Below are 20,857 nucleotides of genomic sequence, written 5' to 3' on the forward strand. Positions count from 1 at the left end.
CCCTGGAGAGTGTTGGGTCATTTCGTGTTTCCTTTTCTATGTTTGCATTCGTCACAGGTAGACATTCGACTATGGTCGAGTGGAATATCTCCACAGGAGCCACTGCAGGTGCTTCTTCTACCGTCGGCAACGGTAGGCGCGACAATCCATCAGCATTCCCATGCTGTTTAGTTCCTTTGTACTCGATGTCATATTGGTGTACCCCTAGGAAAAGGGACCACCTCTAGCTGTTGTGCTGTCATTATCGGGACGCCCTTCTGAGGGTTGAAAATGGAGACAAGAGGTTGATGATCAGTTAGTAGAGTAAATTTCTGACCGTGCAGGTAGTGATTGAACTTCTTCACCCCCCACAGCAGGCTGAGGGCCTCTCTGTCAATCTGGGCGTAGTTACGCTCGGCTGAAGTTAACGAGCGTGACGCAAAAGCTATCGGCCTCTCTGAACCATCAAGGAATTTATGTGACAGTACCGCTCCAATGCCGTAGGGAGACGCATCACACGCCAGTCTTATCGGTAGTGATGGGTTGTAGTGAGCCAATACTTCTCTTGAAGTGATTAGGTCTTTACTCTTCTGAAAGGCCTGCTTACATTCATCGCTCCATTTCCATGCTACTCCAGTTTGTAGTAGGGCGTTCAGTGGGTGCAGAATTGTGGACAAATTCAGCAAAAACATATGGTAGTAATTCACCAATCCGAGGAATGACCTCAGTTGCGACACATTTTCAGGCGCTGGAGCCTTAACTGCCGCTTCAATTTTGTCAGGGGACTTATGTAACCCCTCTTCATCAATCACGTGGCCACAATACGATATCTGTTTCTTAAAAAACTCGCACTTGGGGCGATTGGCTCGTAGCCCATGTTCTCTTAGTCTAGTGAGCACCTGCTCTAGGTTGGCAAGGTGTTCACTGTCATCTTCACCTGTCACTAGGATGTCGTCCAAGTAACACTGAGTCCCCGGAATCCCTTGCAGGACTTGTTCCATCACTCTTTGCCATATCGCCGGAGCTGATGCTACTCCGAATACCAGTCGATTATACTGGTAAAGACCTTTGTGAGTGTTTATCGTGAGATACTTCCTAGAGGATTCTTCAACCTCCATCTGCAAATATGCTTGTGCTAGGTCAATTTTTGTAAAACGCTTCTCTCCAGATAGTGAGGCGAAAATATCTTCTATCCTCGGGAGAGGATACTGCACTGTGTGAAGGACTGGGTTCACCGTCATCTTGAAGTCCCCACAGATGCGAACCTTCCTTGGCTCCTCAGACTTATTGTTTAACGTTTTCTTCATGACAGGAACGATGGGTGTCGCCCACTCACTCCAGTCTACCTTAGATAACAGCCTTCTCCAGACTCTCCAGCTCTGCCTCGATGGCTGGGCGAATTGCATACGGTACCGGTCTTGCTTTGAAAAACTTGGGAATTGCATTCTCTTCTATTTTTATCGAGGCGGTTACGCCTTTAAGAGTTCCCAGTTCTTGTTGAAATACCTCTTTGGCATTAGCTAACATTTTTGACAATCGTCCAGGTGTGATGTCGTCATCCTTTTTACCAGCCACAGTCAGTGCCTGAATGGAGTGCCAGTCTAAACTTATCTTTCTGATCCATTCACGTCCCAATAACAGTGGTCCACCATCTTGCAGTATGTACAGATACAATTTCTGTATTTCCTTGCCATTGTATTCGACAGGCACCCTTATTTTCCCTCTGGGGTATACTTTCTGCCCCGTATACGTCTTCGAGACAATGGATGTCTCTTTCAAGGGTATGTGTGAGAATAGCCGCTCGTAGTCTCGTCGATTCATGACGGTCAGGGCTGATCCTGTATCCAATTCCATTTTGACTTGGGACCCTGCTATCGTGAGGGTGACCCAAATGGTTCGGTGATCCTCTTTTGCGATTACGTTGTGAAGTTTGAGGCAGCTTAGTCTCTTGTTCCCGGATTCACTATCGCTCTTCTGGTCTTCGGAACTACTGTCCGTCATCTTTTGTACTTTCCTGTACGGTTCCTTAGTAGCCTTTTTGTTGTTGTTAGTCTTCTTCCCAGACCTGCAAACTCATGCAATGTGTCCCATCTTTCCGCATTGCCTGCATATTTTGTCCTTGGACCAGCAGTCCTTCTGGCCATGGGTTGTTCTGCCACAGCGATAACATTTTTCAAATCCCCGTGTCATTTCATTGGTGCCGTATTCCTGTGGCTTTTGCTGTATTTCCACAGCTCCCCTTGCTGCTGCTTCGTACGATACTGCCACGCTGAAAGCCTTATCTAGCGCCAGCTCTTTCTCTGAGAGTAACCTCTTCTGGGTTCCTTCACTCAGGAGTCCACAGACAAATTTGTCCCATAGGGTATTTGCCAGTCCTGCTCCGAACTGGCAGTGCTTTGATAGCTTGCGTAGTTCCGTTAGGTAATCAGCATTGCTCTCATCTTTGTGCTGATTTCTCTTGTGGAATTTAAATCTTTCTGCTATCAGCAGCGGTGTAGGATTTAGGTGTTCCTGTAGGATATCAACAATTTCGTTAAAACTCTTCGCCATCGGTTTGGCTGGAGTGATCAGGTTCCGCAATAGGCCGTACGTTCTTGCGCCCATTAAGTTTAGTAGTACCGATGCCTTTTTCTCATCGGCTACTTCGTTTGCCTTGCAATATACTTCGACTCTTTCCACATACGTGGTCCAGTCTTCTATTGCATTATCGAAGGCAGTGATATTGCCAGTCTTCGGCATCTTGGAAATCTAAGATGGCGCCTCCTGCGCTTTGCCTTCTTCCCCGATTGAACAAAATGGCGCCTCCTGCGCTTTGCCTTCTTCCCCGATTGAACAAAATGACGCCTCCCGCGCTTTGCCTTCTTCCCCGCTGGATTAAGATGGCGCCTCCCGCGCTTTCCATCTTCTCCGCTGCTGCTAGCGCTGTTGCTGGCATTTTTATGCCTTGATGGCGACGCCCTATGGTCTTCACGCACTTCCCCCCCGCGCTGCTGCTAACGCCGCTCTCCGCGGTCCCCGTGGCAAACTGCAGCTCCTCGCGGCTTTCTGCGCTTCTAATTTCTTTAATTTTCCCGTCGTCAGAGCAAACCCTACGGGACACTTTCCTCCCTCTTCTCGGGTCTGTACACTGCCTGGCTTCGTAGCACCAGCCACACCGTGTGTGTTCCACCCTCTCTCTCTCTCTCCTCTTCCCGACAACGCTGCTCGGCCCCGTTGAAAAGCCACCCGATCGAGCTCTAGCCCACCGCAGCCCAGGAAGGATCAGTGTACTACCTGCCACCAGCCCGATTAGCTGGAACACCATAGACAGGATAACCAAACCCCGCTCTCGACAGCCTCTCCTGCAAATCTTCAACTCCGATGAATCAGAGGCGGTTGCCCACGGTCGACGCCCGTTTCTTCTGTTTGTTTTTTTTTCTTTCTTCCTTCTGGCCTCGACCTCTAACAACTTCGCTTCAGGGATGGATCCCCATGAGGTGGTGCAGAACTGTAGGTAAGTTCGGATCTGCTCGTCGCCAGTATTATGTCCGTGTGTAATTGAGACACGGACTGCAGGAGTTGGTTACAACAGGTGTTTACTGAGTGGAGACACACTGGAACTACTATGCAAAGTTACTACACAGGCTTAAATACAGGGGTGGTCACTACTGGTACTGCAGTATACAGGGGCTGCAGAATATAGTTCCTTCTGCAAAGTACATACACTACAGGAATATACATTACCTCTACATCCGCAATGATTCCCCCCCGCCAACCCCATAACAGATTGACAACTGCGTAGTGCGCATGTATATTCAGTCATTCTTATAGTTTTTCTCTGTGTTGTAAAATGTTGCAGAGCAGGAACACACAGAAGATTTTGACCTTGTGCGATAGTGGAAAACGGGCGACGGTGAGTCAGCAGCCCGTTTTACATCTCCCCTGAATTTTATTTCTGTTGACTTCAATGGAAATAACAATCGGGGGAGAAGTAAAACGGGCTGCCAACTCGCTATCGCCCGTTTTACACTATCACACAAAGTCAAATTGAGTCCTATGCAATTTCAATTTTGTGCACTTCATGCATTGAATGTTGAAAAACTGACTGTGACCTATTAACCTCACTGTACAGGTAGAATCTCGGGAGTGAGGGGAAGGGATAAAAAGCAGACTTGCCATTGTTGGAGGCTAATGCCTTCAGGCAAAGTGACTCTACTGGTTGGCTGGGGGCGGGGGTGGAGGGAAGTAGGGGAGACAGGAAGAGGTCAGTATAGGGTGACCATATTTTCTAAACCAAATCAGGGGACAGACATGGTGGGAGCGCAGCAAAGCAGCCAGGATGGAAAATGTACAGCGTAGCAAGGCAAAAAATGTTGTTATTTTGATGGAAACTGAATCTGCAAAATGCAGTGCCAGAACTTTCTGCCTGAATAATTCACAGCATCTGCCGGCCGCAGTCACCGGCTCCTCTCCGTCCTCACAGCCACACTATCTGAGGCCGCAGAGCCAGCTGATCCAGCTCCCGGGACATCCACACGGTCCGCCGCTCATTAGTCCGGTTGCCAGCGGTCCCCGTTACTCGTTTGGCTGCGGGGCCGATTTCTCTTCAACCGAATTTCACAGGACTATCCGGGGATTCGGTGGGAGTTGGAGGGTTTGGGGGGGTGGTGGGGGAGCATGCGTACTATGGCCACAGATCGTGAGCTCTGTATAAAGTAAAGTCCCTCAGTGAATCTACCCTTTCTACTGGTTGAAAACAGGAGATTGACATCCCTCCCACCAGTTGGAATCCGTCCCGCTGCACAGCCCCACCCACTTTATTGACCGACCGCAGGGCAGCTCGGAGTCACGTGGCTCCTGATTGGAACCCGCACATATTCGCCGATGAGTTTCCCGAACCGGAGACTCTTCCAGGGACATTGTTTGCCCGGGACACAGTTCCTCATCTAGGGACTGTCCCCAGAAAGCAGGGACGTATGGTCACCCTAGGTCGGATGGCATTCCCTGATACTTTTATAGAGTGGAATTAGAATCCCAGAGAGCAGTCAGTCCTGTGCTGCAGCTCTCTATTTATCCACTCTCCCTCAGAGCATGGAATGTTGCTTACTGCTTAATAATACATAATAACTCGTAAAGTTACAGCGCAAGAAAGGCATTTGAAACAATGTTTTCTTTTGCTGTGTTGCAATTTGTCCCTTGTTAAAGGGTTAATTTCAACATGATAAACTGTCTGGCACAGCTATGTTTACTCGATAGCAAAATACTGCAGATGCTGGAAATCCGAAATAACAACAGAAAATGCTGGAAAAACTCAGCAGGCCAGGCAACATCCGTGGAGAGAAAAATAGAGTCAATGTTTCGGGTCAAAACCCTTTATCAAGTCTTGATGTCAAATGTTTCTCCATTGTTCGGGGATCCAGGACACTGCTATCACCTGCCCTTCCCAGTGATGCTCACTTGCTCTCGTTCGGAGGCCGTTACACCTCATTTCCCAGTGTACTGGCCTGCAGTAATATGCCGAGTCTCTTCTGAGATGGGGCTGGATGAACATACCCCCAGGAGGCATTGACCTTGTAAGGGGCATGCGAAGGCTCCACCCCTTACAAGACCAGCTGGGATTTCCCAGAGTTGCATGGAATCATGCCTGTTTGTGATGGGTTGTGCCGGACACCTGCCAGGGTTACGGTGGGAGTCCAGTGGACCCCTTGAGTAAACTCGGGGCCTATATCTTCACCCAGTGCTTCCTCCCACTCCTGTTAGGCTTTGAGTCCCAATATTGAAACCTGGAGGTTGGTGAGTGCATTGTTAACACTGACCTGACAGTTGGTGCTGACCCTCATTTTCAGGATGAGTTTGTTGCCAGCCCATCTGGGTACCAGAGATAGCTATTTCCCAGAGGGGGGCAGGAGATGGTGTATAAGCAGCCCTCAAGTATGCACACAATCCAGATGTTGACACCAAGGGTGACAGATAAACTTAAAAAGATGCGGCCACTTAAAGGTAAGTGGCTGCATTTGAAGATAAAAATGTTGGAGCATTGACCAAGGCTGCTATATTTTTAACGTATCTCTCGGCCTTGGCAAAGGTTATTTGGGTAAAAAAAAATGTCTGTTAAAGCCAATGACTGGTACAATTAATGTGGAATCAGAAGATGGAGTCTGTGGCCAACAGATGGAGCAGCACATCACTCAAACCCCTAATTAATGGCTGATGAATTGGAGGTGGTGTTGAGTTGAGTCGTGTTGAGGATGGTGGCCCTGTTCACCACTGCAGGATGCCCTCCTTTTTCTTTATTCCCTCATGGGATGTGGGCGTCACTGGCATGTCCAGTCTTTATTGCCCATCCCTAGTTGCCCTTGAGAAGGTGGTGGTGAGCTGCCTTCTTGAATCACTGCAGTCCGTGTGGTGAAGGTACTCCCACAGTGCTGTTAGGGAGGGAGCTCCAGGATTTTGACCCAGTGACGATGAAGGAATGGTGATATACTTCCAAGTCAGGATGGTGTGTGACTTGGAGGGGAACTTGGAGGTGGTGGTGTTCCCATGCGCCTGCTGCCCTTGTCCTTCTAGGTGGTAGAGGTCCACGGGTTTGGGAGGTGCTGCCAAAGAAGCCTTGGCGAGTTGCTGCAGTGCATCTTGTAGATGGTACACACTGCAGCCACGGTACGCCGGTGGTGGAGGGTGTGGTGTATGTAACCTGTTCAACCTTAAGAGAACTTAAGCCTGTTCCACCTTAAGAGATGTATTACTTTCTCTGGCTGCTGTATACGTAATACCGGTGGTGACCACCGGTATATAAGCACTGTGTAGTAATATTGTATTTAGTAGTAGTCCTGACCTCCAACCAGTAAAGACCTGTTGAACTTTAATCTTGTAGTCTGTGTTAGTAATTACAACTAGAACACACAGACTTAACAGTGGCGACGAGTCCGATTCTTACCCTGCGGCAGTTTATATCCACGGCGGCTTCGTCCACAGAACGGACGTCGAAGAGAGGCTTCCACCCTCATCACCCTGCTGGAAGACACGTCGCGCGGCAGACATCGAGAAACCAGAGTGCAGAAGACATCCTGAACTCGAAGCCTCCATCAGCGGCTGTCAGCTATCTTCTTTCTACCTCGGTGGTGGGTAAGCCGGGCAGCGACGCGACCAGAAAGTCGGCCGCGTTGGCTGTACAGACGGGGAGGGAAGACGGAGGAATGAGGGCGGTGAGATCGATCGCGACCGGAGATAAGGGCCGGGCCGCATTCGGGCCGAAAGGCGCAGCGCGGGGACATCGATCGCGGCTGGTGATAAGGGCCGGGCCGCATTCGGGCTAAAAAGGCGCAGCGTCTGGGGCAACTGAAGGCGCGAGAGCCGCGGTGAAGCGGAGACAGCGTCGGGGGACGGGTGAAGACCGCCAAGCGCGGGAAAACCGCCATTTTGTAGGCGGAGGACGAAGACAAGAGCGGGAAGCCGCCATCTTGGATAAAAATAAAAATAAATTAAATTGCAACAATGCCTAAACATGGGAACATTAATACCTTTGATAGCGACATCGAAGATTGGGCCATGTATGTAGAACGCATACAAAATTATTGTAAAGCAAATAAAATCCCAGATGAAGAGAAAGCACTAACATTATTAAACTTAATGGGTGCGAAGACATACGGGCAATTGAAACACCTTTTATCACCAGATGAACCGGCGGATAAGACGTTCAAGGAGATTGTTACTGTCCTGAAAAATCATCTAAACCCCACGCCGCTGATGCTAGCGGAACGATTTAAATTTTACAGCAGAAGGCAGCTGAAGGATGAAAGCAATGCTGAATATTTAATGGAATTGCGTAAGCTAGCAAAGTACTGTCAGTTTGGAACGAGACTGACAGAAGCGCTACGAGATAAATTTGTGTGTGGTTTATTAAAAGAAGATACACAAAAGCGACTGCTCGAGGAGAATGAGCTGACGCTTGAGAAAGTGGTCACTATGGCAGCAGCACACGAAGCCGCAGCGAGAGGCACGGCAGTAATGCAGCTACGGTCACCGGAACTCAGTACAAATAAATTGGGTTTGCGTACTGTAAAATGTTATCGTTGTGGAAAGACAACGCACGATCAGAACCAGTGTTGGTTTAAAAACCAAGAATGCAGAACGTGTGGCAGGCTTGGCCACATAGCTAAAGTATGCCGGTCAGGAAGGAAGACCAGCAACAAAAAGTCACCGCAAGGAAAATACATAAAGGTTCACAAGGTGACAAAGAACAGTTCGACCGAACAGAAGTCAGATTCAGACGCTAGCAGTAATGAACTGGGTAGCTTAAGAGTACACAACGTTGGTAAGGATGCAGATCTCCAGACAATTTGGGTCACCCTTCAGATAGCAGGAGTCCAAGTAAAGATGGAATTGGACACTGGATCGGCATTGACGGTCATGAATAAGAAAGATTACAAAAGGTTATTCCAACATATTCCCCTACGGGATACGGAGATTATATTGAAAACATACACGGGGCAAAGAGTGTACCCCATCGGAAAGATAGAGGTAAAAGTGGTCCACAAGGGCGAAGAAAGCCAAGTAATGGACTTATATGTGCTACCTGAAGGAGGTCCACCACTACTGGGACGGGAGTGGATTAGGAAAATGAATATGGACTGGCACTCCTTGAAGGCACTAACGGTAGATTCCGGGGAAACAGATGTCAAACCTAAACAATTGTCCAAAATATTGGATGATGCTAAAGAGGTGTTCCAGCAGGGACTGGGAACACTGAGAGGAATTACGGCAAACATCAAGATTGATGAACATGCACACCCAAAATTTTTTAAAGCCAGACCGGTACCCTATGCAATACGACCTACTGTAGAAGCGGAACTGGAAGTGCTAGAACGTTTGGGTGTACTGTCTAAGGTAGATTGGAGTGAGTGGGCTACGCCCATTGTTCCCGTTATGAAACGTCCTTCGAGCAACAAGCCAGGAGAACCAGGGAAGGTTCGCATCTGTGGAGATTTCAAAATCACCGTTAATCCGGTGCTTCACACGGTGCAGTATCCGCTTCCGCGGATTGAGGATATTTTTGCTTCGTTGTCTGGCGGGAAACACTTCACCAAGATAGACCTGGCGCAGGCGTACTTGCAGATGGAGGTTGAAGAAGAGTCACGCCAATACCTCACGATCAACACGCATCAAGGTTTGTACCGGTACAATAGGCTGGTTTTTGGAGTGGCATCGGCTCCAGCAATTTGGCAGAGGGCCATGGAGCAGGTATTACAGGGAATTCCAGGCACACAATGTTACCTGGACGATATTCTGATTACAGGTGATGGTGATGAAGAACACCTCGCAAACTTGGAACTGGTGCTCAACAGACTGAAAGAGTATGGACTTAGAGTTAATCGGCAGAAATGTGAGTACTTCCAGAAGCGGATCTCGTACTGTGGTCATGTCATTGACCGGGAGGGGCTTCATAAGCCTCCTGACAAGATAGAGGCAGTTGTAAAGGCTCCCGCTCCAGATAATGTCTCTCAGTTGAGGTCGTTTCTAGGATTGATTAACTATTACCATAAATTTCTACCAAATCTATCCACGGTACTGCACCCGCTAAACGCTCTTTTAAAGAAGGGGGTACCATGGGAATGGAGCGAAAACTGTAAGAAGGCATTTCGCAAAAACAAAGAATTGATCACCTCAGAGGAAGTGTTGGCTCACTTCAACCCGACACTGCCTATTCGGTTGGCTTGTGATGCTTCTCCATATGGTATTGGGGCAGTACTCTCACACAAGTTGCCAAATGGCACGGAAAGGCCAGTCGCGTTTGCATCCAGATCATTGACCTCCGCTGAGCGCAACTATGCGCAGATCGATAGGGAGGCTCTCAGCCTTGTATGGGGAGTGAAGAAGTTTAATCATTACCTGCAGGGCCAAAAATTCACACTTCTGACAGACCATCAGCCGTTGGTATCCATTTTTAACCCTAAGAAGGGTGTTTCAGTGATGACAGCACAGCATCTCCAGAGATGGTCCCTTTTCCTAGGGGCGCATCAATATCAAATAGAATTCAAAGGTACGAAGCAGCATGGCAATGCTGATGGGCTGTCGCGCCTGCCACTACCTGAAGAAGAAGAAACGATGAAAGTTGACCCTGTTGAGGTATTTCATTCGACCATCATCGAGTGTTTACCAGTCACCAATGCAAGTATTGAAAGAGAAACCAGGAACGACCCGACACTGTCCAGAGTCTACGAGGTGACAGTGAAAGGATGGCTAACACGTGGTGATCCTCTGTTACCGGCATTCTCGGCAAGGCGAGACCAGCTGTCCGTCTGCCATGGTACTTTGATGTACGGGACAAGAGTGATTATTCCTCCCAAGTTAAGGGAAAGAGTTCTAAAAGAACTGCATGAAGGTCATCTGGGGGGAGTTAAGATGAAAAGTCTTGCTAGGGCTTATGTATGGTGGCCGGGTATTGACCAACAGATAGAGGAGTTGACGAAAAGCTGCGCTGGGTGCCAAAAAGTGCAAAATGCACCTCCGATCGCACCACTACACCCATGGGAATGGCCTTCAGCCCCATGGCAACGCGTACATATTGACTTTGCTGGTCCATTCATGGACTCCATGTTCCTAATTGCGGTGGACGCACATTCCAAATGGCCAGAAGTGATCAAGATGAATACCACTACTTCAGAAAAGACAATTGCGGTGTTAAGAACAATATTCGCAAGGAACGGATTGCCAGAACAGATCTGTTCGGACAACGGACCACAGTTCGTGTCGGAAGAATTCCAAAAATTCTTAAAGAAGAATGGGGTGAAACATTATACCTCTGCCCCATATCATCCGGCGACAAACGGGTTGGCCGAGAGATTTGTCCAAACATTCAAAAAGGCAATAAAGGCCATGAACGATGATCAGATTCCGCTACAGCACAAGGTGGACAATTTCCTAATGGCATATCGAAACGCCGCTCATGCAGTGACTAACCAAAGTCCTGCCATGATGTTTTATAACAGGAGGTTGCGGTCCAGGTTGGACTTGTTAAAACCAAATGTGCGGAGGGAAGTGGAAAACAAACAGTTCCGGCATATTAATAACAAGACCACTCGAAGTTTCGACGTAGGACAACCAGTGTTGGCAAGGGGCTATGGAAACGAAAAATGGCAGTCCGGAACAATTCGGGCCAGACAAGGACCTCTGATGTACACAGTAGATATTGGTAACAATGTGATAAGGCGTCATGCGGATCAACTGGTAGAATCGAGAGCAAGGGTCGAACCCATGGTTGCGACAGAGACAACTGTGGAAGACGTTAATGAACCTGAAGCATCTACCTCGGCAGGGAATGTACCTGATGATGATAACACCCAATGCATGGGAGACCAACTAGAGGAGTCACCTCAGCAACAGGTATCAGAGACCACTGAAAGGCGTTATCCAAACCGAATCAGAAGGCCTCCTGAGAGACTGAACCTTTGAACTGTTTATACCTGAAGTTATATATGTTATTATGTTATGTTAAATGGGGATATGACTGTTAAGCTAAAAAGGGAGGATTGTGGTGTATGTAACCTGTTCCACCTTAAGAGAACTTAAGCCTGTTCCACCTTAAGAGATGTACTACTTTCTCTGGCTGCTGTATACGTAATACCGGTGGTGACCACCGGCATATAAGCACTGTGTAGTAATATTGTATTTAGTAGTAGTCCTGACCGCCAACCAGTAAAGACCTGTTGAACTTTAATCTTGTAGTCTGTGTTAGTAATTACAACTAGAACACACAGACTTAACAGAGGGAGTGAATGTTTAAGGTGGTGGATGGGGTGCCAATCAAGTGGACTGCTTTGTCCTGGATGGTGTCGAGCTTCTTGAGTGTTGTTGGAGCTGCACTCATCCAGGCAAGTGGAGAATATTCCATCACACTTGTGCCTTGTAGTTGGTGGAAAGGCTTTGAGGAATCGAGGTGAGTCACTCACCGCAGAATACCCAGCCTCTGACCTGCTCTTGTAGCCACAGTATTTACGTGGCTGGTCCAGTTAAGTGTTTGGCAATAAAAACAGAAAATGCTGGAGACACTCAGCAGGTCAGGCAGCATCTGTGAAGAGAGAAACTGAGATAACGTTTCAGGTCGATGACCTTTCGTCAGAACTGGAAAAAAGCAGGAAATGGAACAGATTTTTAAGCAAGTGTCGTGGCTGGGAAATGGGGGAGGGGATGAAAGAACATAAGGGAAGGTCTGTGATAGGATGGAAGGCAGGAGAGATTAAGAGACATTGAGAGACATTAAGAGATATTCAAGGCAAAAGAGGATGGTAAAGGGACAGGTTAAGAAACAAAGAATGGCTCTAGATGAAGTGTAAATTACACTGGCAGAATGAAAGACAGCTGCCATGTGGGAGGGAAGAACAGAAGGCCAAACAAAAAGTGTGGATAAAAAATATATATATGATAGGGGCCGGGGTTATGATCTGAAATTGTTGAACTCGATGTTGAGACCAGAAGGCTGTAAAGTGCCTCATCGAAAGATGAGGTGCTGTTCCTCGAGCTTACGCTGAGCTTCCTAGAACAATGCAAGAGGCCGAGGACGGTGAGGTCTGAGTGGGAATGGAGCGGTGAATTAAAGTGACAGGGTCAGGGTTCCCCTTACGGACTGAATGGAGGTGTTCTGCAAAGCGGTCACCCAATCTGCGTTTGGTCTCCCCAATGTAGAGGAGTGTAAAGTGTTTGGCAACTCTGTTCTTTGTGTGGGGAAGAAGGAATGCCAGAAAAGGTACGTACTCATTTTTCACAATAATGTGGCAATTAATGCTTTTTCACTTTTTCTTCAAGATCATGCCTCTTTAAAATTCACAGCAGGAAATCATGTTTAGAAAGTCTCCATTGTCAAAGCGAAACACTGTAGTGTTTTCTGTACCATAAAGATGAAAGAATAATACTGACGCTGTTTGATGTTAAATCAGATTACCCTTTCAGAAGGTTGCTCTGTATGAGTTGCTAGCCTTTTAACTCACTGCAGGAAAACTCCCAGATGAAAGGGATGTAAATGAGATGCCACATTAACAAATAATACGTTCCTTCCTGACCTCATCCTGTGCTACAGCCATCACATGAAAAAATTGCAGCAGTGCATGGTGTTCATGTGACTGGAAGGAGATTCTCAAGAAAATGTAAGTGGCCAGTCTGATCAGCAGTGACTTACAGTCATGATACAAATATGACTTTTTTCCCCCAAATTAAAGATCATTCTTCTCTTAATGATGGAGATCACAAGGGAATGTTGTCATAGTTTATAGCGCACTGGGATAATCTTTTTGACACTGAAAGAAAGAAAAAAGAAAGACTTGCATTTATATAGCGCCTTTCATGACCACTGGACGTCCCAAAGTGCTTTACAGCCAATAAAGTACTTTTTGAAGTGTAGTCACTGTTGTAATGTAGGAAACGCAGCAGCCAATTTGCACACAGCAAGCACCCACAAACAGCAATGTGATAATGACCAGATCATTTTTTTTAGTGATGTTGATTGAGGGAATAAGTAATGGCCAGGACACTGGAGATAACTCCCCTGCTCTTCTTCGAAATAGTGCCATGGGATCCTTTATGTCCACCTGAGAGAGCAGACGGGGCATCGGCTCAATGACTTATCCAAAAGACGGCACCTCCAGCACTGCAGCACTCCCTCAAGCATTGCACTGGAGCGTCAGCCTAGATTTTTGTGCTTAAGCCTCTGGAGTGGGACTTGAACCCATAACCTTCTGATTCAGAGGTGAGGGTGCTACCACTAGGGGACTGGGGGTATTTCCACTACTGCTGGAAAAGTGTGAAGCACCTTGGGACATTTTACTACGTCAAAGGTGCTATATAAATGCACGTCGTTGTTGTTGCTGTTGTTGGTAAAATCAAGGCTATAATATAAAGTGCTGTGAAGAATTTGTGGAATGATAAAAACATCATTGGTTTTAGGAGAAATAGTGGACATGTTTGGATTTATTCCCTTTGCTGAATTTATTCTCTTTGTGTTTTGGAAGAGCCAGAGCAATAATATTTTGTGAGAACAAGATGAAGTATTTCAAGGGCAATTAGATGAATTGACAGATTAAGTGAATTTAAGAGCACGCACAATGCTATCAGCATGCTGGGGTTAATCACTCCAAGCACAAGGTTCCACTCCAAACAGATATTTATGGTGGAAAATAGGAAAAGAATTGCTGAGAGAAGATGTGATTGGGCTCTCATTTGTCAATATAAGCATCACAAATTTACAGAATTTAAATTAAATGCAATGTTCCTTGTTGATGTATTTGGTAAATTGCAAATTTTTTTAATGCCTCATTTAATTGTGGAAGCACTTCGATTTTAAACGGTTCTGCAGTATGTTTCAGCTTCTGGTTTTCTACAGTTCCTCCATTTAGACTTCAAAACACCACCAGCAACACTAAAACAATGGCACGCATGTTGAAAAATCACAATTTAATTTCTTGCCATGGACTTTTTAAATGTCACTAAGTTTCATATAGCCCAACAGTCCAAAGAACATATTGCTGGCCTTTATATTTGCTGGGACCAGGTACCATTTGAAAAGTCCAAACCCAGCTATAAGACATGAGACTGCAGGCTGTGGACCCGATGTGAGGAATTTGACAGCATTTCTATGCCCACTCTTAATAAATGAATGACCTATCGAAGGATTGCATAATAGAGTCATAGAGTCATAGGCCTAGAAATTCAGCTGTTTGCGCCAGCCGTTAGCGACAGATTTCCGGCGCTATCCACTTAGCGCCCGGGCACCGCCGGATCTGCGCCTACGCTGAAATTCAGCTGGGCTTTAGCGCCGGCGCAAAGTGTTAGCGCCCGCTCAGCTGCGCGCGCATCTTATGACGTCATTCCGTCGTGCAACGCCGTTTGTGCGCCCCAAACCGGAAATTCAGTGGCGCCCGGCCGATGTGGGCGTGGCGCTGCTAAGAACTGTGAAATGGAACTCAACAGAGGCCCTGTGGGATTCGGGGAGCGCTAATTAAAGGGCACATCCACTCACCCATAAAAGCCAGCCATTTCGCTGCAATGACTAGACTGGTTTGGATTTCTGCACAGAGAGCAAGGCACAGAGATTACTGATTTCGGACACCATAGGAGAGGTATTTTTGGCTTCTAGCCAGTGCTTTGACATTTGCATCCTTGTGATTTTGCTGTTTGGAACTTTGTAATGGGGGCTGCATGGGGGGCCAACCCTCAGTTGCTACATTTTGTGCGAAGGGCTCGCAGACGCTTTGAGAGAGGGCCAGGCATGCCTAGACGCAGAGGGGCCATTAGGCGTCGCCAACGTAGGCCTTACCCAGTCAGGCAATACCGGGAGCAGGTCTCATATCTCACCATGACTGCGGCGCATTGTGTTAAGAGGCTGCGCTTCAGAAGGGAGGTGGTTGGAGAGATCTGCCAGCTGCTTCATGCAGATTTGCAGCCACAGCTCATGTCCAGGGCGTCTCTCTCGGTGGAAGTGAAGGTCACGGTGGCTCTCAGCTTTTATGCAAGTGGCTCCTTCCAAGCCGCTGCTGGGGACATTGCGAACATCTCCCAGTTCGCCGCGCATCGCTGCATCCGACAGGTCACCGAAGCACTTTTCGCGAGGAGGCACCAATTCATCTCCTTCCCCATGACCCAACACAAGCAGGAGCAGCGTGCAGTCGGATTTGCCAGGATCGCGGGCTTCCCCATGGTGCAGGGCGCCATTGACTGCACGCGTGTGGCTATGCGGGCACCTATCCACAATGCCGAGCAATACCGCAACCGGAAGGGCTACCATTCCCTAAATGTGCAGCTGGTGTGTGACCACAGGCAGCGCATCCTAGCTGTCAATGCCCGCTTCCCAGGAAGCAGCCACGATGCCTTTATCCTGCGCCAGACTACTGTGGCTGACATGTTCCAGGCACAGCCTCCACCAAGGGGATGGCTTATCGGGGACAAGGGCTACCCTTTGTGCAGATGGCTCATGACCCCGCTCCACGCGCCCAGGACCCCAGCGGAGCTGGCATACAACGAAAGCCATCAAGCCACAAGGAACCTAATAGAGCAAACGATAGGCGTCCTCAAGCAACGGTTCCGTTGCCTGGATCGTTCGGGCGGGTCTCTTCAGTATTCGCCGGATAGAGTCTCCCAGTTCGTCGTGGTGTGCTGCATGCTCCACAACCTGGCTATCCGCAGGACTCAGGCACTGCCACCTGACATTGCCCCACCACCTCAGGAGGACGAGCAGGAGGACCCTGAGGAGGAGGAGCACCAGGCCAGGAGGGAGCGACAAGGTCCAAGGGCCGTCCGCCGGGGGCTTATTGCTCGACACTTCTAGGCCCCCTGTCAGGGAATGGCCTGGGCCACTGAACGCAGCCGCTCCGCAAGCCCTCAGCCGGTTAACCCAACAACCACTTGAAACATGACACCTGCACATGGTGAATAAATAAACATCTTTATTTCAAAAACTCAGGGCCCTTCCCACATGGAAGAGCAAAACAGAGAAGACCCCCAAAAAACAGTCACAAACTTCTGTCACTCCCAAAACCTGGGGAGGACTAACAAAACATCACCATCCAAATGGCCTTCGTCACTGGCCTAACAAAAACAAGCCCCCCCCACAACACAAACACCCCCATAAAACCAAACCACATAATGCCCCCCAGAACAGAAGCCCCCGCATCACCCAAACCCTCGCTCAACACACTCTATTCGGTGTGGCGAGAGGGCGAGTCTGTCGACAGCCGTCTTTTGCCCCGGCCCGTCCTGCTGCTGCGCCTCAAGCTGGGCCGTGAGGCTGTGGCGAGGCTGGGGGAAGGATCTTCAGGGCGACAAGGCGTCTCGCCAGATGCCCTTGGGGGTCGGCCTACACGAGGGCGGGCCCGGGAGGGGCTGGCTGGTGGCTGCTGCAGCTGTGGGTGGCCCTCTTCACTGGCTGCAGCAGCTCCTTGCACCCTGGCTGGGGGAGTGGCAGGCTCGCCTGCACCAATGGGGACAAGGTGGGTGATGCCAGGCGCGCGCTGGTCGCCAGACACACGTGCACTCGGGCGGCCTGGCCGGGGAGCAAGCGCGCCAAACTGTTGGTCGCCAGACCGGTGTGCGGCAGCAGGGCGGCGGCTGGCCTGGCGACGCCTCCGCGCCAGTGCGAGGGTGGCAGAAGTCAGTGCCCCAACTGCGCCGGCATGTGCCCGCATCTGCAGTGCCATTGTCTGCACAGCACCTCTCAGCTGGCGACTGGCGTGCTGCGCTGCCTCGAGTTGTTGCACCCCCCTCTCATGCGCTGCCACAAGGAGCTCCACCCCCCTGGCGTGCGCTGCTGCGAATTGCTCTAGGCCCCTGGCCTGGGATTGGCCGAAAGCCACCACACTTTGTGCGAGGCTTTCGATGGCGTGAGGCATCTGTGCCACCACCTCCATGATTTCGACGTGCCGCCGCTCCGACGCCGCCGACATCTCGTCCAGGAGGCGCACCTCCTGGGCGACGTCCGAGCCCGGACTGGAGGGCGCCTCCACCCTCTGGCCAGAAGGCTGGCGTGCCGCCGGAGCCTTGCCGCGTGCGGCCACGCCACTGGGACCAGGTTCTGCCCTCCCCTCCACCGCCTCCCCCCTCTGGGCAGAAGGCTGGTGTGCCGCCGGAGCCTTGCCGCGTGCGTCCATGCCACTGGGACCAGGTTCGGGGCTCCCCTCCCCCTGGCTCTCCGGCACGCCAGACGTCTCCCCTTCATTGCCATCTCCTGGAGCGGAGGAGGGTTCCCCCGAGGTGGCGCCTTCCTGCTGCTCCTCGACGTCCTCCTCCTCCGAGGGCCTGGCTGTCTGGGCTTCAGGGAGCACCTCCTCCTCACCAGCTGAAAGCAGGAAGGCACAAGTGTAGCTTTAGAGTGAGGACAGGCCGACAGCGAGGGAGGCCGCACTGGTGCATTATGCGCATTTTTCGGCCAGTGGGGAAGGATGTAGATCTGATGCGCGAGGGCAAGGAGAGAGGTGCACCCGGTCCTGTCCTTACCAGTGGGTTCCAGTATAGGGTCGGCGTCGCCGAGCGCCACAGGCCCAATCACCGGGTGACGCAGCAGTCGGGCCACCCTCTCTTCCAGAACCGTTAGCTCCTGGTAATCGCGAGGGCCTCCACCAGTGACACGCAGGCTCCTGGCGTTCCTCGCCAGCTTGGCCTGCAAGAGAAAGGAGGGCGTCTAAGTACAGTGTGGTGCCCCGTTGTTGTGTGTGAGGCCTCCCATGGTGGAATAGCTTGCACAGTGTGGTGCCCTGTTGCTGTGTGTGAGGCCTCCCATGGTGGAATAGCTTGCACAGTGTGGTGCCCTGTTGCTGTGTGTGAGGCCTCCCATGGTGGAATAGCTTGCACAGTGTGGTGCCCTGTTGCTGTGTGTGAGGCCTCCCATGGTGGAATAGCTTGCACAGTGTGGTGCCCTGTTGCTGTGTGTGAGGCCTCCCATGGTGGAATAGCTTGCACAGTGTGGTGCCCTGTTGCTGTGTGTGAGGCCTCCCATGGTGGAATAGCTTGCACAGTGTGGTGCCCTGTTGCTGTGTGTGAGGCCTCCCATGGTGGAATAGCTTGCACAGTGTGGTGCCCTGTTGCTGTGTGTGAGGCCTCCCATGGTGGAATAGCTTGCACAGTGTGATAAGTGCAGAAAGAGCTATTGATTAACATGCAAGTGCCATTGCAGCGGCAGCAGGGCTGGGCATTAGACCTTGGATGTCCCTTTGGCCCTAATGGGAGGTGCACATGCAAGGATGAGGGGGACACTGGAAAGGGTACTCACCTTGACCAGCCGACATAGGTCATTGTATTTCTTGCGGCACTGGTCCGCACTCCTGGGAACATCGGAGTTGGAGGAGACCCTCCGGGCAATTTTGGTCCACGCCTCCCTGAACTGGCTCCTGGGAGCCTTCCTGCCACTAGCCGGGCACACGACCCGTCTTCTCTTGCGTACCCCATGAAGGAGCACACCCAGCGCATGCTCAGAGAACCGCTGGGCTCTTTCACGGGCCCTCTCCATGACCTCCAGGCGTTGATTTGGTACACAACCAGTCCTGAGGCATAGTTGCAGGGCTACAGCATGCAGGGCGTGGCTGCAGTCAAAGTTGACCCTTCCCCCTTTAAGAGCTGGCCGGCGTCAGGGTGTCTGCTGACACTCACCACATGATCGCACCTGCGCTGCGCCCGGAATCGGCGTTATCAGGCTGCATCGCCGGATTAGCGCCTGAACACAGGGTTCCAACGCCTTTTGCAGCGCTCGGCCAAAAAGTTGGCCAAATCTACTGAACTTCGGCGAGCTCGCCTGCACTTTCCGGCGGCCGCTAAATTTGCCGAGCGCCCGACTTTAGCGCCGCAATAGCGTCCGAACTGAATTTCTAGGCCATAGAGTTATACAGCACGGATAGAGGCCCTTCGGCCCATCGTGTCCGCACCGGCTATCAAGCCCTGCCTGATCTAATCCCATATTCCAGCATTTGGTCCGTAGCCTTGTATGCTATGGCATTTCAAGTGCTCATCCAAATGCTTCTTAAATGTTGTGAGGGTTCCTGCCTCCACAACCCTTTCAGGCAGTGAGTTCCAGACTCCAACCACCCTCTGGGTGAAAAAGTTCTTTCTCAAATCCCCTCTAAACCTCCCGCCCTTTACCTTGAATCTATGCCCCCTAGTTATTGACCCCTCTACTAAGGGAAAAAGCTCCTCAGCATCCATCCTATCTATGCCCCTCATAATTTTGTACACCTCAATCATGTCCCCCCTCAGCCTCCTCTGCTCCAAGGAAAACAAACCCAATCTGCCCAGTCTCTCTTCATAGCTGAAGCGCTCCAGCCCCGGTAACATCCTGGTGAACCTCCTCTGCACCCTCTCCAACGCGATCACATCCTTCCTGTAGTGTGGCGACCAGAACTGCACACAGTATTCCAGCTGTGGCCTAACCAGTGTTTTATACAGTTCCATCATAACCTCCTTGCTCTTATATTCAATGCCTCGGCTAATGAAGGCAAGTATCCCATATGCCTTTTTTACCACCTTATCCACCTGTTCCGCCGCCTTCAGGGATCTGTGTACTTGCACACCCAGATCCCTCTGACCCTCCGTCTTGCCTTGGGTCTTACCATTCATTGTGTATTCCCTTGCCTTGTTAGTCCCCCCAAAGTGCATCACCTCGCACTTTTCCGGGTTAAATTCCATTTGCCACTGTTCCGCCCATCTGACCAACCCATCTATATCGTCCTGCAGACTGAGGCTACCCTCCTCGCTATTTACCACCCTACCAATTTTTGTATCATCCGCGAACTTACTGATCATACCTTTTACGTTCATATCCAAGTCATTAATGTAGACCACAAACAGCAAGGGACCCTTGCTGGGTATACCCTAACATCTGTGTGACCACACCTAGAACAGGACAACCTAATACTTAGGAGCATAGAATGGCCTGCATTCATTGCCTGACTGAGGCAATCGATGTGCCACTCGCTGCAATCCAGACAGAATACCACTTCCCTTTAATTGTCCTCATCCCATTAAATTTCACTTACATGCAGTTTTCTGTTCCCACCACTAGTGTACCCCCTACCTGCGTCCAGATCTGAACTGTGTTTGCATGACTGAACTTTAAAAGAATTTTAGGATGTGCTTTAAGATTAATTGATAGACATGTATTATCTGGGGTGAGGTTTGTAGAATCACTCTGGGCGGTATATCTAGATACAGAATTAAGGCACTAATCCCAGACCCAGGTCTTAGCATGAATGCAGAGGAGCGGTTTGAAGATCAGTGAAAAAAGGCTCTGTGTTTGTTCAGGCCTCCAGACTAAGCACATAGGATGTGGTACTTCTAAGGCAATCGTCTGTGTGTGATCTCCCTATAGTTATTTTTTACATTTTAAGAGCATAAGGGTAACCTTAACCCACAGTCAGCTTTCGTGAGGAGC

General features: G+C 49.9%; 2 protein-coding genes across 7 annotated transcripts in view; one reads left to right on the forward strand and one right to left on the reverse strand.

The window, feature by feature from the left end:
- The window catches only part of arhgap24 (Rho GTPase activating protein 24), a 730,398-nt gene that overhangs the window by 551,367 nt on the left and 158,174 nt on the right, over positions 1-20,857 (forward strand). The window lies entirely within an intron of this gene.
- Positions 16,367-18,168, reverse strand: LOC147123027 (uncharacterized). Its single transcript, XM_086004033.1, has 2 exons — positions 17,935-18,168; positions 16,367-17,776 (listed from the first exon to the last, which is right to left on the reverse strand). Exon 2 carries the CDS (start codon positions 17,586-17,588, stop codon positions 16,641-16,643), a length of 948 nt encoding a protein of 315 aa, XP_085860159.1. The 5' UTR covers positions 17,589-17,776; positions 17,935-18,168; the 3' UTR covers positions 16,367-16,640.

The sequence above is a fragment of the Somniosus microcephalus genome, chromosome 2 (assembly GCF_052327205.1).
Source record: "Somniosus microcephalus isolate GS21.2 chromosome 2, FLI_Smic_1.0, whole genome shotgun sequence".
NCBI lineage: Eukaryota > Metazoa > Chordata > Chondrichthyes > Squaliformes > Somniosidae > Somniosus > Somniosus microcephalus.